General features: G+C 40.5%; 1 protein-coding gene across 1 annotated transcript in view; it reads right to left on the bottom strand.

Annotated features, from left to right (window-relative positions):
- The window catches only part of LOC123760429 (hornerin-like), a 51061-nt gene extending 38798 nt beyond the window's left edge, over positions 1 to 12263 (bottom strand). The window contains exon 1 of the mRNA XM_069338183.1: positions 11901 to 12263. Within this exon, the coding sequence (XP_069194284.1) occupies positions 11901 to 12263 (363 nt within the window). The remainder of the gene's footprint in view (positions 1 to 11900) is intronic.
- Positions 12264 to 12785: the final 522 nt, after the last annotated feature.

Genomic DNA, 12785 nt, shown 5'->3' with positions numbered 1-12785 from the left:
TAGAGCATCTAGATCTTACAGTATTTATGTCATGGGTGACTTTAATTTTAGCGGAATAAACTGGTTGAACAAAACAGGGAATAGTGAAGCAGAAGATTTTCTAGAATTAATTGACGATTGCTTTCTTACGCAACACATTAAGGAACCAACACGGGAAAATAATATTTTAGATTTAGTGTTAACTAACAGGGAAACGCAAATTAATGACATCGAAATAGGGAGTGAGCTAGGGAACAGTGATCACAAAGAAATCAGATTTAGCATAGAATGGAATAGACCAGTAGGAGAAAATTCTGTTAAAGTGCCAGATTTTCGAAAAGCTGATTTTAATAGCCTAAGAAATTTTTTGGGTCAAATTGATTGGAAAGTCTTGGGTATGGGGTGTGGGCCGGTCTTGGAGCGAGACATGAACCCAGCGATAGGTGACTTAAATGGGGATTTCGATGTGGATTCAATATATAACTTATTTAAGAATATTCTAAACAAAGCACAGGAACGTAGTATACCATACAAATTGAATAGATCGAATACTAATGACCCAAAGTGGATAACAAAGAATTTGAAGAACCTTATAGGTAAAAAGAGAGCTTGGTACAAAAGGATTAAAAATGGGGAGGTCACTTTAGAACAGGAATTCGTACAACTGGTTAGAAATGTTAAAAAAGAGATAAGGAAAGCAAAAAGAAACTATGAAGTTCGCATAGCAGGGCAAGCAAAGACAAATCCTAAAGGTTTTTTTCAGTTATATCGTACTAAGACTAGGGAAAGGATAGGTCCATTAAAAACTGATACAGGTCAAATAACAGATAGTGATGAAGAGATGAGTAGTATTTTTAATAAATATTTTGTATCTGTATTTACTAAAGAGGAACTTAACAATATGCCTTCAGCCGAACAAGTCTATGTGGGTGGGGACGAGGACAGGTTGACGAGTTTAGCAGTTACCAGGGAGGATGTTCTTAAACAAATAGTAAAACTCAAACCAAACAAATCCCCAGGGCCGGATGAAGTGTTTGCCAGGGTGCTTAAAGAATGCAAAGAGGAGCTTTGTGACCCACTGTCAACCATATTTAATAAATCAATAGAGTCAGGCAGAGTGCCAGAGTTTTGGAAAGTTGCTAATGTGATACCAGTTTTTAAGAAAGGAGATAGATCACTTGCGTCTAACTATCGACCAATTAGCCTAACGTCTATTGTGGGAAAGTTACTCGAATCTATAATAGCAAATAAAATTCGTCTTCATCTTGAAAAACATAAATTAATAATTGAGTCTCAACATGGTTTTATAAATGGCCGTTCATGTTTAACAAATTTGTTATCTTTTTATTCTAGCATTGTTGAGGCAGTTGATAGTGGTAAGGATTGCGATGTTGTATACCTTGACTTTAGCAAAGCTTTTGATACAGTGCCACATGAAAGACTGATTAAAAAAATAGAGTCTCATGGTATTGGGGGTGCTATATTAAGCTGGATTAGGGCATGGCTATACCAAAGGAAACAGAGAGTTAGTATAAATGGAATCAAGTCAGAGTGGGAAAATGTTGTAAGTGGAGTGCCTCAAGGCTCTGTCCTGGGACCTCTGTTGTTTATAATATATATAAATGATTTAGATTCAGGTTTGAGTAGCAACATTTACAAATTTGCCGATGATACGAAAATCGGTAGGGAAATTAATTCGGAGGAGGACTCACTATCACTTCAAGTTGATCTAGATAGGGTTTTGAAATGGTCAAAGGATTGGCAGATGCAGTTTAATGCTGATAAATGTAAAGTTCTGAGGTTAGGTAATGATGATAGAGTTACAAGATACGAGCTAGATGGTGTTGTGATTGCGAAGTCGAATTGCGAAAGGGATCTGGGAGTTATGATTAGTAAGAATTTAAAACAAAAGGATCAATGCATAAATGTTCGTAATAAGGCAAATCGGACACTTGGATTTATTAATCGCAGCGTTAGTAACAAGACACCTGGTGTGGTTCTCAAGCTATATCTTGCTCTAGTTAGGCCCCATTTAGATTATGCAGTTCAGTTTTGGTCGCCATATTATAGAATGGATATAAATTCACTTGAACGTGTCCAGCGTAGGATGACTAAGTTAATTCCCCAAATTAGAAATCTTTCATATGAAGAAAGATTAACAAAGCTTAAGTTGCATTCACTGGAAAGGCGAAGAGTTAGGGGTGACATGATAGAGGTTTACAAGTGGATGAATGGACATAACCGGGGGGATATTAATAGGGTATTAAAAGTATCAACACAGGACAGAACACGAAACAATGGATATAAATTGGATAAGTTTAGATTTAGGAAAGACTTGGGTAAATACTGGTTCAGTAACAGGGTTGTTGATTTGTGGAACCAATTGCCGCGTAACATTGTGGAGGTGGGGTCCCTCGATTGTTTCAAGCACGGGTTGGACAAGTATATGAGAGGGATTGGGTGGTTATAGAATAGGAGCAGCCTCGTATGGGCCAATAGGCCTTCTGCAGTTACCTTTGTTCTTATGTTCTTATGTTCACTTGAACGTGTCCAGCGTAGGATGACTAAGTTAATTCCCCAAATTAGAAATCTTTCATATGAAGAAAGATTAACAAAGCTTAAGTTGCATTCACTGGAAAGGCGAAGAGTTAGGGGCGACATGATAGAGGTTTACAAGTGGGTGAATGGACATAACAAGGGGGATATTAATAGGGTATTAAAAGTATCAACACAGGACAGAACACGAAATAATGGGTATAAATTGGATAAGTTTAGATTTAGGAAAGACTTGGGTAAATACTGGTTCAGTAACAGGGTTGTTGATTTGTGGAACCAATTGCCGCGTAACGTGGTGGAGGTGGGGTCCCTCGATTGTTTCAAGCGCGGGTTGGACAAGTATATGAGTGGGATTGGGTGGTTATAGAATAGGAGCTGCCTCGAATGGGCCAATAGGCCTTCTGCAGTTACCTTTGTTCTTATGTTCTTATGTTCTTATTTCAGGAGCGCTGGTGGTGCTGTTATCGTTTGTAAACAGCACGTCTGCTAGCGCGAGCTTGAAAAAGCCTTCGAGTTAGCTAGTGCTCCAGCTACACTGTGCTGCCTTGTGGATAAGGAAATCAAAGGACACGCTCTTGCTTTTGCCAAAGGAAGCCTGCTTAACCGAGAAGATAAAGTCAAATTCTAAGGAAAAACATCGACCTCAAAGAGGCTGGAAAATGGAACTCCGCAGGGAGGAATACTAAGCCCCTTCCTCTTCAACTGTCTCATGGAACAATTCATGAAGCTCAAGCTACCAAAAACCAAACTTCTTAACTATGCAGACGACTTTGTGGTCATCATCAATGGCAAAGGTGCAAGGAACCATGCACAAAAATGCCTAGATATTATCAGCAAGGAAGCGGAACGCATAGCAGTGAAAATAAACAGCAATAAACAAAAGCAATGGCCGTTAAAATGAGAACTCAAGACATCAGACTGGCAATACAAGGACAAGAAATTGAGTGGGTTACCTCTTTTCAATTCCTAGGAGTCATAATAGACAACCAGTTGAAATTCACTCAAGAAATTGAATATCTTCGGCAACGCTGTAAAGCCAGAAACTCAGCTTTGCGCTCTCTGACCAGTCTTAGAGAGGGTGCATCTCTACCAGTGGATGTAGGTTATCTTGAGATGATTTCGGTTTTTTTTTTTAAGTGTCCCCGCGGCCCGGTCCTCGACCAGACCTCCACCCCCAGGAAGCAGCCCGTGACAGCTGACTAACACCCAGGTACCTATTTTACTGCTAGGTAACAGGGGCATAGGGTGAAAGAAACTCTGCCCATTGTTTCTCGCCGGCGCCTGGGATCGAACCCAGGACCACAGGATCACAAGTCCAGCGTGCTGTCCGCTCGGCCGACCGGCTCCCCGGAACTCAAAATGTACTACGTTCAAGCAGTTAGGTCACTCATCGACTATGCTGCTCCTGCTCTTACATCCCTCAGTGATAACCAATGGGAGAAACTGGAAGTGTCTCAAAATGATGCTCTGAGAACAATGCTGGGAGCACCTATATGGACGCGTAGAGAGAACCTTAGAATGGAAACCAATTTACCAGCATTAGAAAACAGAATGAAACAAAGGATAGCCACCATAATAGGAAAACTTACTGGAACAACCGCCAGGCTGTCAATCAAAGACAGCATACAGAGATCCTTTCAGAAAAACCTACAGTATAGAACAAGCTCATGGATGGATAATGTGGTCAAGATTTTAGAGAAAATGGACATGAAATGGACCATTAAAAACAAAGGGGAAGATAGACCATATCAACACTTTCGACAGCCTCCTCCATGGGAAGAATCGAATCTAATGATAATCATTGAAAGATTACCAGTTAAAATATCAGCATGTGACCCGCAGAGGCTCAAGGAAGTAATAGAGCAACAAATGGAAACTATCTCTAGACCCACAACGACTCACATCTTCACAGACGGATCAGTTGATCAAGAAAAAGGTTCTGCTGGGGCAGCAGTTTACACTACCAACCATGAAGCTTACTGGAGCATGAATAGTGGGTGTTCAACATTGCAAACCGAATTATATGCCCTGAAGGAGGCAATAAACTATACAATTGAGAATAATTTACATGATGTCATCATTCATACAGACTCTAAATCTTCGCTCCAGGCATTGTTATCCAGTCAGTACAGAGATAATATACATCTCCCAGAAATTCAACATATAGGAAAAGATGCCCATAATCGAGGGCTGTCAATCACTCTAAATTGGATACCAAGTCACATTGGCATAGATGGTAATGAAAAGGCAGACTCACTGGCAAAAACTGCCACTGCTCTTCCTGTTGTACAGGTTCAAATACCTCCAAGTTTCTCACAGATAAAGAAGCAAATCAAGAAGAAAATATTCTCAACTATCAAAAGTCGCCACAGAGCCAAAGTAGCAGAAGGAAGATCCACTGCGATATGGTACGAACAAGCCACTGGTTACTCCTCTTTCAAGCCTGGCAATAAGATATCCAGAGACATTGCAGTAGCCATACACAGACTCAGACTTGGTTACAAGTGCTGCTGGGAGGTAATGAACCCAATAGTTAAAGAGTGTCACATCTGTGAAACTGAAGCAGAGGCGCCGCTGTTGCACTACTTACTGGAATGTGAAGCTACTGAACCCCTGCGCATCAAACTCTACATTAATCCAACGACAGCAGCTGCATTAGATGCACATTCCACCGCAACTACAATGATTAGAAAAGCTGTTGAGGAATGGGACTCATTAGTGAGCATTCTGCATCTACATCCGCCACCAAGATAATGTTAATAAAACAAGATTAAAACCAGTGCACTAAAACAGAAGCGATAAATAAGCAGGGAAAAAGGAGAAGTCCTCTCCTCCATTTTAAACTTAGACCCAAATATCACAGGAAAAAGGTTATCATGTATAACCAAACTCAATTACGGGCTCACCATAGCCCGTGCTACATGGACACTTCGTCCTGAAGTAGCTAAATCTTTAACAACAACAACAGCTAGCGCGGCTGCTGAGATAGTGATGGTAGGAGTGTTGGGAGCTGGAGAAGGAATTACCTCTGTTTGTGTCGCCCGGGTCATGGGCGGTTCTGGAGTCGGTGTTGAAGTTGACCACCTGGTCGTCCTGGTGGTAGTCTCCGGAGTGGTAGAGGAGGCAGTGAGATTTACGCTAGTGGCTATGATGGGGGCCAGGCCATTGTCTATGTATAATGCGTTTAGTTCACTGACAAAGTGCTGGTTGTCTGGTCCTGCAAGCCTTTCCGCTAGTTTAAGAAGACCAGGGATAATGCCAGCACGTGATGCAGGGGGCTGTGAAGAAGTCTGTGGGACCTTGGGTCCACAATAAGAACATAAGAACAAAGGCAACTGCAGAAGGCCTGTTGGCCCATACGAGGCAGCTCCTATTCTATAACCACCCAATCCCACTCATATACTTGTCCAACCCGTGCTTGAAACAATCGAGGGACCCCACCTCCACAATGTTACGCGGCAATTGGTTCCACAAATCAACAACCCTGTTACTTAAGAACATAAGAACATAAGAACAAAGGTAACTGCAGAAGGCCTATTGGCCCATACGAGGCAGCTCCTATTCTATAACCACCCGATCCCACTCACATACTTGTCCAACCCGTGCTTGAAACAATCTAGGGACCCCACCTCCACAATGTTACGCGGCAATTGGTTCCACAAATCAACAACCCTGTTACTGAACCAGTATTTACCCAAGTCTTTCCTAAATCTAAACTTATCCAATTTATATCCATTGTTTCGTGTTCTGTCCTGTGTTGATACTTTTAATACCCTATTAATATCCCCCCGGTTATGTCCATTCATCCACTTGTAAACCTCTATCATGTCACCCCTAACTCTTCGCCTTTCCAGTGAATGCAACTTAAGCTTAGTTAATCTTTCTTCATATGAAAGATTTCTAATTTGGGGAATTAACTTAGTCATCCTACGCTGGACACGTTCAAGTGAATTTATATCCATTCTATAATATGGCGACCAAAACTGAACTGCATAATCTAAATGGGGCCTAACTAGAGCAAGATATAGCTTGAGAACCACACCAGGTGTCTTGTTACTAACGCTGCGATTAATAAATCCAAGTGTCCGATTTGCCTTATTACGAACATTTATGCATTGATCCTTTTGTTTTAAATTCTTACTAATCATAACTCCCAGATCCCTTTCGCAATCCGACTTCGCAATCACAACACCATCTAGCTCGTATCTTGTAACTCTATCATCATTACCTAACCTCAGAACTTTACATTTATCAGCATTAAACTGCATCTGCCAATCCTTTGACCATTTCAAAACCCTATCTAGATCAACTTGAAGTGATAGTGAGTCCTCCTCCGAATTAATTTCCCTACCGATTTTCGTATCATCGGCAAATTTGCAAATGTTGCTACTCAAACCTGAATCTAAATCATTTATATATATTATAAACAACAGAGGTCCCAGGACAGAGCCTTGAGGCACTCCACTTACAACATTTTCCCACTCTGACTTGATTCCATTTATACTAACTCTCTGTTTCCTTTGGTATAGCCATGCCCTAATCCAGCTTAGTATAGCACCCCCAATACCATGAGACTCTATCTTTTTAATCAGTCTTTAATGTGGCACTGTATCAAAAGCTTTGCTAAAGTCAAGGTATACAACATCGCAATCCTTACCACTATCAACTGCCTCAACAATCCTAGAATAAAAAGATAACAAATTTGTTAAACATGAACGGCCATTTATAAAACCATGTTGCGACTCAATTATTAATTTATGTTTTTCAAGATGAAGACGAATTTTATTTGCTATTATAGATTCGAGTAACTTTCCCACAATAGACGTTAGGCTAATTGGTCGATAGTTAGACGCAAGTGATCTATCTCCTTTCTTAAAAACTGGTATCACATTAGCAACTTTCCAAAACTCTGGCACTCTGCCTGTCTCTATTGATTTATTAAATATGGTTGACAGTGGGTCACAAAGCTCCTCTTTGCATTCTTTAAGCACCCTGGCAAACACTTCATCCGGCCCTGGGGATTTGTTTGGTTTGAGTTTTACTATTTGTTTAAGAACATCCTCCCTGGTAACTGCTAAACTCGTCAACCTGTCCTCGTCCCCACCCACATAGACTTGTTCGGCAGAAGGCATATTGTTAAGTTCCTCTTCAGTAAATACAGATACAAAATATTTATTAAAAATACTACTCATCTCTTCATCACTATCTGTTATTTGACCTGTCTCAGTTTTTAATGGACCTATCCTTTCCCTAGTCTTGGTACGATATAACTGAAAAAACCCTTTAGGATTTGTCTTTGCTTGCCCTGCTATGCGAACTTCATAGTTTCTTTTTGCTTTCCTAATCTCTTTTTTAACATTTCTAACCAGTTGTACGAATTCTTGTTCTAAAGTGACCTCCCCATTTTTAATCCTTTTGTACCAAGCTCTCTTTTTACCTATAAGGTTCTTCAAATTCTTTGTTATCCACTTTGGGTCATTAGTATTCGATCTATTCAATTTGTATGGTATACTACGTTCCTGTGCTTTGTTTAGAATATTCTTAAATAAGTTATATATTGAATCCACATCGAAATCCCCATTTAGGTCACCTATCGCTGGTCAATGAGAAGGTTGTGTCGCCTGCTGGGAGGAGCCACATGTTGGTAGGACCGGAAAGTCTTCTGGTCGTTTAGTGAGAGCTAAGGTGGTGAGTTGAACGCTTGGGGCTCTGGTCGAGGAGGTAGACGAGTTGTTTCTTTTGGCTTCAACCTGGGCCTTGATGATTTCCTGTCTGCGGGGGCAGCGGTAGGAAATTACGGGGTGATTGCCATCACAGAGCAAGCAGTGATGGACTGTTGCCTTGCATATGGAGTAGTGATGGTCCAGTGTGCACAGGCTGTACCTCTGGACCATCTGTGTTGATACCTCTGTGGTGATACTTTTAATACGCTTTAATTTTAATCTATCACGTCACCCCTAATTCTCCGCCTTTCCAGGGTATGATATTTAAGCTTTGTTAATCTTTCTTCATATGAAAGACTTTTTTTTTTTTTAGAGATATATAGAAGAGTTGTTACATTCTTGTACAGCCACTAGTACGCATAGCGTTTCGGGCAGGTCCCTGGAATACGATCCCCTGCCGCGAAGAATCGTTTTTTCATCCAAGTGCACATTTTACTGTTGCGTTAAACAGAGGCTACAGTTAAGGAATTGCGCCCAGTAAATCCACCCCGGCCAGGATATGAACCCATGACATAGCGCTCGCGGAACGCCAGGCGAGTGTCTTACCACTACACCACGAAGACTAATTTGGGGAATTAACTTAGTCATCCAACGCTGGACAGGTTCAAGTGAATTTATATCCATTCTATAGTACGGCAACCAAAACTGAACTGCATAATCTAAATGGGGCCTAACCAGAGCAAGATATAGCTGAAGAGCAACACCAGGTGTCTTGTTACTAACGCTTCGATTAATAAATCCCAGTGTCTTATTCGCCTTATTACGAACATTTATGCATTGATCCTTTTGTTTTACATTCTTACTAATCATAACTCCCAGATCCCTTTCGCAATCCGACTTCGCAATTTCAACACCATCTAGCTCGTATCTTGTAACTCTATCATCATTACCTTGCCTCAGAACTTTACATTTATCAGCATTAAACTGCATCTGCCAAGCTTTTGACCATTTCAAAACCCTATTTAGATCAACTTGAAGTGATAGTGAGTCTTCTTCTGTGTTAATTTCCGATTTTTGTATCATCTGCAAATGTTGCTACTCAAACCTGAATCTAAACATTTATATATATTATAAACAACAGAGGTCCCAGGACAGAGCCTTGAGGCACTCTACTTCCAACATTTACCCACTCTGACTTGACTCCATTTATACTCTGTTTCCTTTGGTATAGCCATGCTCTAATCCAGCTTAGTATAGCACCCCCAATACCATGAGCCTCTAACTTTTTAATCAATCTTTCATGTGGCACTGTATCAAAAGCTTTGCTATAGTCAAGGTACACAACATCGCAATCCTTACCACTATCAACTGCCTCAACTATGCTAGAATAAAAAGATAACAAATTTGTTAAACATGAACGGCCGTTTATAAAACCATGTTGCGACTCAATTATTAATTTATGTTTTTCAAGATGAAGACTAATTTTATTTGCAAATATAGATTCGAGTAACTTTCCCACAATAGACATTAGGCTAATTGGTCGATAGTTGGACGCAAGTGATCTATCTCCAATCTAAAAACTGGTATCACATTAGCAACTTTCCATAACTCTTGCACTCTGCCTGACTCTATTGATTTATTAAATATGGTAGACAGTGGGTCGCAAAGCTCCTCTTTGCATTCTTTAAGCACCCTGGCAAAGTGCTTAATCTGGCCCTGGGGATTTGTTTGGTTTGAGTTTTACTATTTGTTTAAGAACATCCTCCCTGGTAACTGTTAAACTCCTCAACCTGTCCTCATCCCCACCCACATAGACTTGTTCGGCTGAAGGCATATTGTTAAGTTCCTCTTTAGTAAATACAGATACAAAATATTTTTTAAAAATACTACTCATCTCTTCATCACTATCTGTTATTTGACCTGTCTCAGTTTTTAATGGACCTATCCTTTCCCTAATCTTTGTCCGGTATAACTGGGAAAACCATTTAGGATTTGTCTTTGCTTGCTCTGCTGTGTGAACTTCATAGTTTCTTTCTGCTTTCTTTACCTCCTTTTTAGTATTTCTAACCAGTTGTACGAATTCCTGTTCTAAACCGACTTCCCCATTTTTAATCCTTTTGAACCACGCTCTCTTTTTACCTATAAGGTTCTTCAGATCCTTTGTTATCCACTTTGGATCATTAGTATTCGATCTATTCAATTTATATGGTATACTACATTCCTAGGCTTCGCTTAGAATATTTTTAAATAGGTTATATTTTGAGTCCACATCAAAAACCCCTTTTACGTCACCTATCGCTGGGTTCACGTCTAGCTCTAAGACCGGCCCACACCCCATACCCAAGACTTTCCTATCAATTTGGCCCAATAAATTTCTTAGGTTATTGAAATTGGCTTTTCGAAAATCAGGTACTTTAACAGAATTTTCTCCTACAGATCTATTTCATTCTATGCCCAAATCTGATTTCTTTATGATCACTGTTCCCTAGCTCATTTCCTATTTCGATGTCCTTAATTTGTGTTTCCCTGTTAGTTAACACTAAATCTAAAATATTATTTTCCCGCTTTGGTTCCTTAATGTGTTGCGTAAGAAAGCAATCGTCAATTAATTCTAGAAAATCTTCTGCTTCATTATTCCCTGTTTTGTTCAACCAGTTTATTCCACTAAAATTAAAGTCACCCATGACATAAATACTGTTAGATCTAGATGCTCTAGATATTTCATCCCATAGATGCTTTGCTTCCATTCTGTCTAAATTTGGTGGCCTATATATAACTCCTATTTTAATTGGCTTTTTCGTTTAATTCTATTCAAATAGTTTCTGTGTGTGGCTCAGTTTTGATTCCCTCTTTGAGACTACATTTCAAATTGTCCTTAACATATATGGCTACTCCCCCCCCCCTCGTCTAATATATCTATCTGTGTGAAATATTTTAAATCCATTTATTTGATATTCAGCTAATAGTTCTCGATTTTCTACATTCATCCACGTTTCGGTAAGTGCAATAATATCTATTTTTTTCTGTACAGACAAGAGCATTTAACTCGTTTATTTTGTTTCTTAGACTTCTATTGCTAGTGTAATATACCCTAAGTGAATTGTTATTTTGAGGCCCTTCTCTTTCCCTGATCATTTTGCCAATTTGTTTCTCCAACAAACACATACTTTTATTACCTCCTTCCTCCAAATCAATTCCCATACCACTATCTACTAACAGTTTAAACCCAAACAAATGCCTCTAACCACTGGTTCCATCGAGTTCGCAACAGAAACAACCCCAGCCCTCGATAGATGCACCCCATCACGAGCATACATTTCATTTCTTCCATAGAAGTGTTCGCAGTTGTCTATGAAAGATATTTCATTTGATTTGCAATATCTTTCCAGCCGGCAATTGACACCAAGTGCCCTCGACAACCATTCATTCCCAATGCTCTTGGAAGAATTGCCACATATGATCGGGATTCCTCCCTTGCTCCTAACTAAATCTATGGCTTTGTTAAATTTCTTTATCAGTTCCTTACTCCTAACTCGTCCAACATCATTACCCTATGCACTAATACAAATAATGGGTTTGTTCCCATTTCCAGTCATAATATGTCATGTTGTCAACAATATCTCCAATTCCAGCTCCCGGATAGCAGACCCTTAACCTGTTCCCCTTATCTCTGGCACAAAACGTTCTGTCTAAATACCTCACCTGGGAATCTCCCACAACAAAAATTCGTTTATTTGCCTCCTTAACTTTCTGAGCACTTTGAGGGGCCTCTGCTTCGTTGCTCTTCGTTGATTTCCGTTTTGAGTGAACTGCAGGCTCACCACAGTATTCGTCTCCCAACACGGCAAATGAATTAAATGTCCTTAGGGCGTTTGTAGGCGGCCTTGTCAAGGTCTTCTTAAGACCCTTGTCCTTAACGACCTTCCACGATGAGGTCTTGTTAATATTGGTCTCCTCCTGCGTTTCTTCCCGGTGTTTCAGCTGTCGTACCTCATCTCGTAGGGAATACATCTCTGCTCTCAGAGTTCCAACTAGATTCATCAATTCCTTCACTAATCCTTCCATTATTGCTATAATAAATGTTACTAATAATGTTACTGGAGCTGGTGGGATTAGTGTAGCCCTCTAGGTTTTCCGTTTTTTCTTTGCCTGCGACTTTGGCTGAGCAGTGCTGTCGTTAGACTTTGGTGACGTGGCCTCCATGAGGAAGTCTTGAACCGTGTAGGTGTCATATTTGTGATGCGGCAGTGGAGCTCCTTCTATGATTTCCTCGTCTGAGGTGTCCGTAACCTCCGTTGTGGGCGTTTTTGTCTTTCGCCTCGCAGCCTTAGGTAGGCTTAGGTGTCGTTGATTGGTGGTTGTGGCTATTTCAGGAACGCTGGTGGTGCTGTTATCGTTTGTAGACAGCACGTCTGCTAGCACGGCTGCTGAGATATTGATGGTAGGAGTGTTGGGAGCTGGAGAAGGAATTACCTCTGTTTGTGTCGCCCGGGTCATGGGCGGTTCTGGAGTCCGTGTTGAAGTTGACCGCATGGTCGTCCTGGTGGTAGTCTCCGGAGTGGTAGAGGAGGCAGTGAGATTTACGCT

Source organism: Procambarus clarkii, chromosome 39, assembly GCF_040958095.1.
Source record: "Procambarus clarkii isolate CNS0578487 chromosome 39, FALCON_Pclarkii_2.0, whole genome shotgun sequence".
NCBI classification, from domain to species: domain Eukaryota; kingdom Metazoa; phylum Arthropoda; class Malacostraca; order Decapoda; family Cambaridae; genus Procambarus; species Procambarus clarkii.
This window is presented reverse-complemented; position numbering and strand designations above follow the sequence as displayed.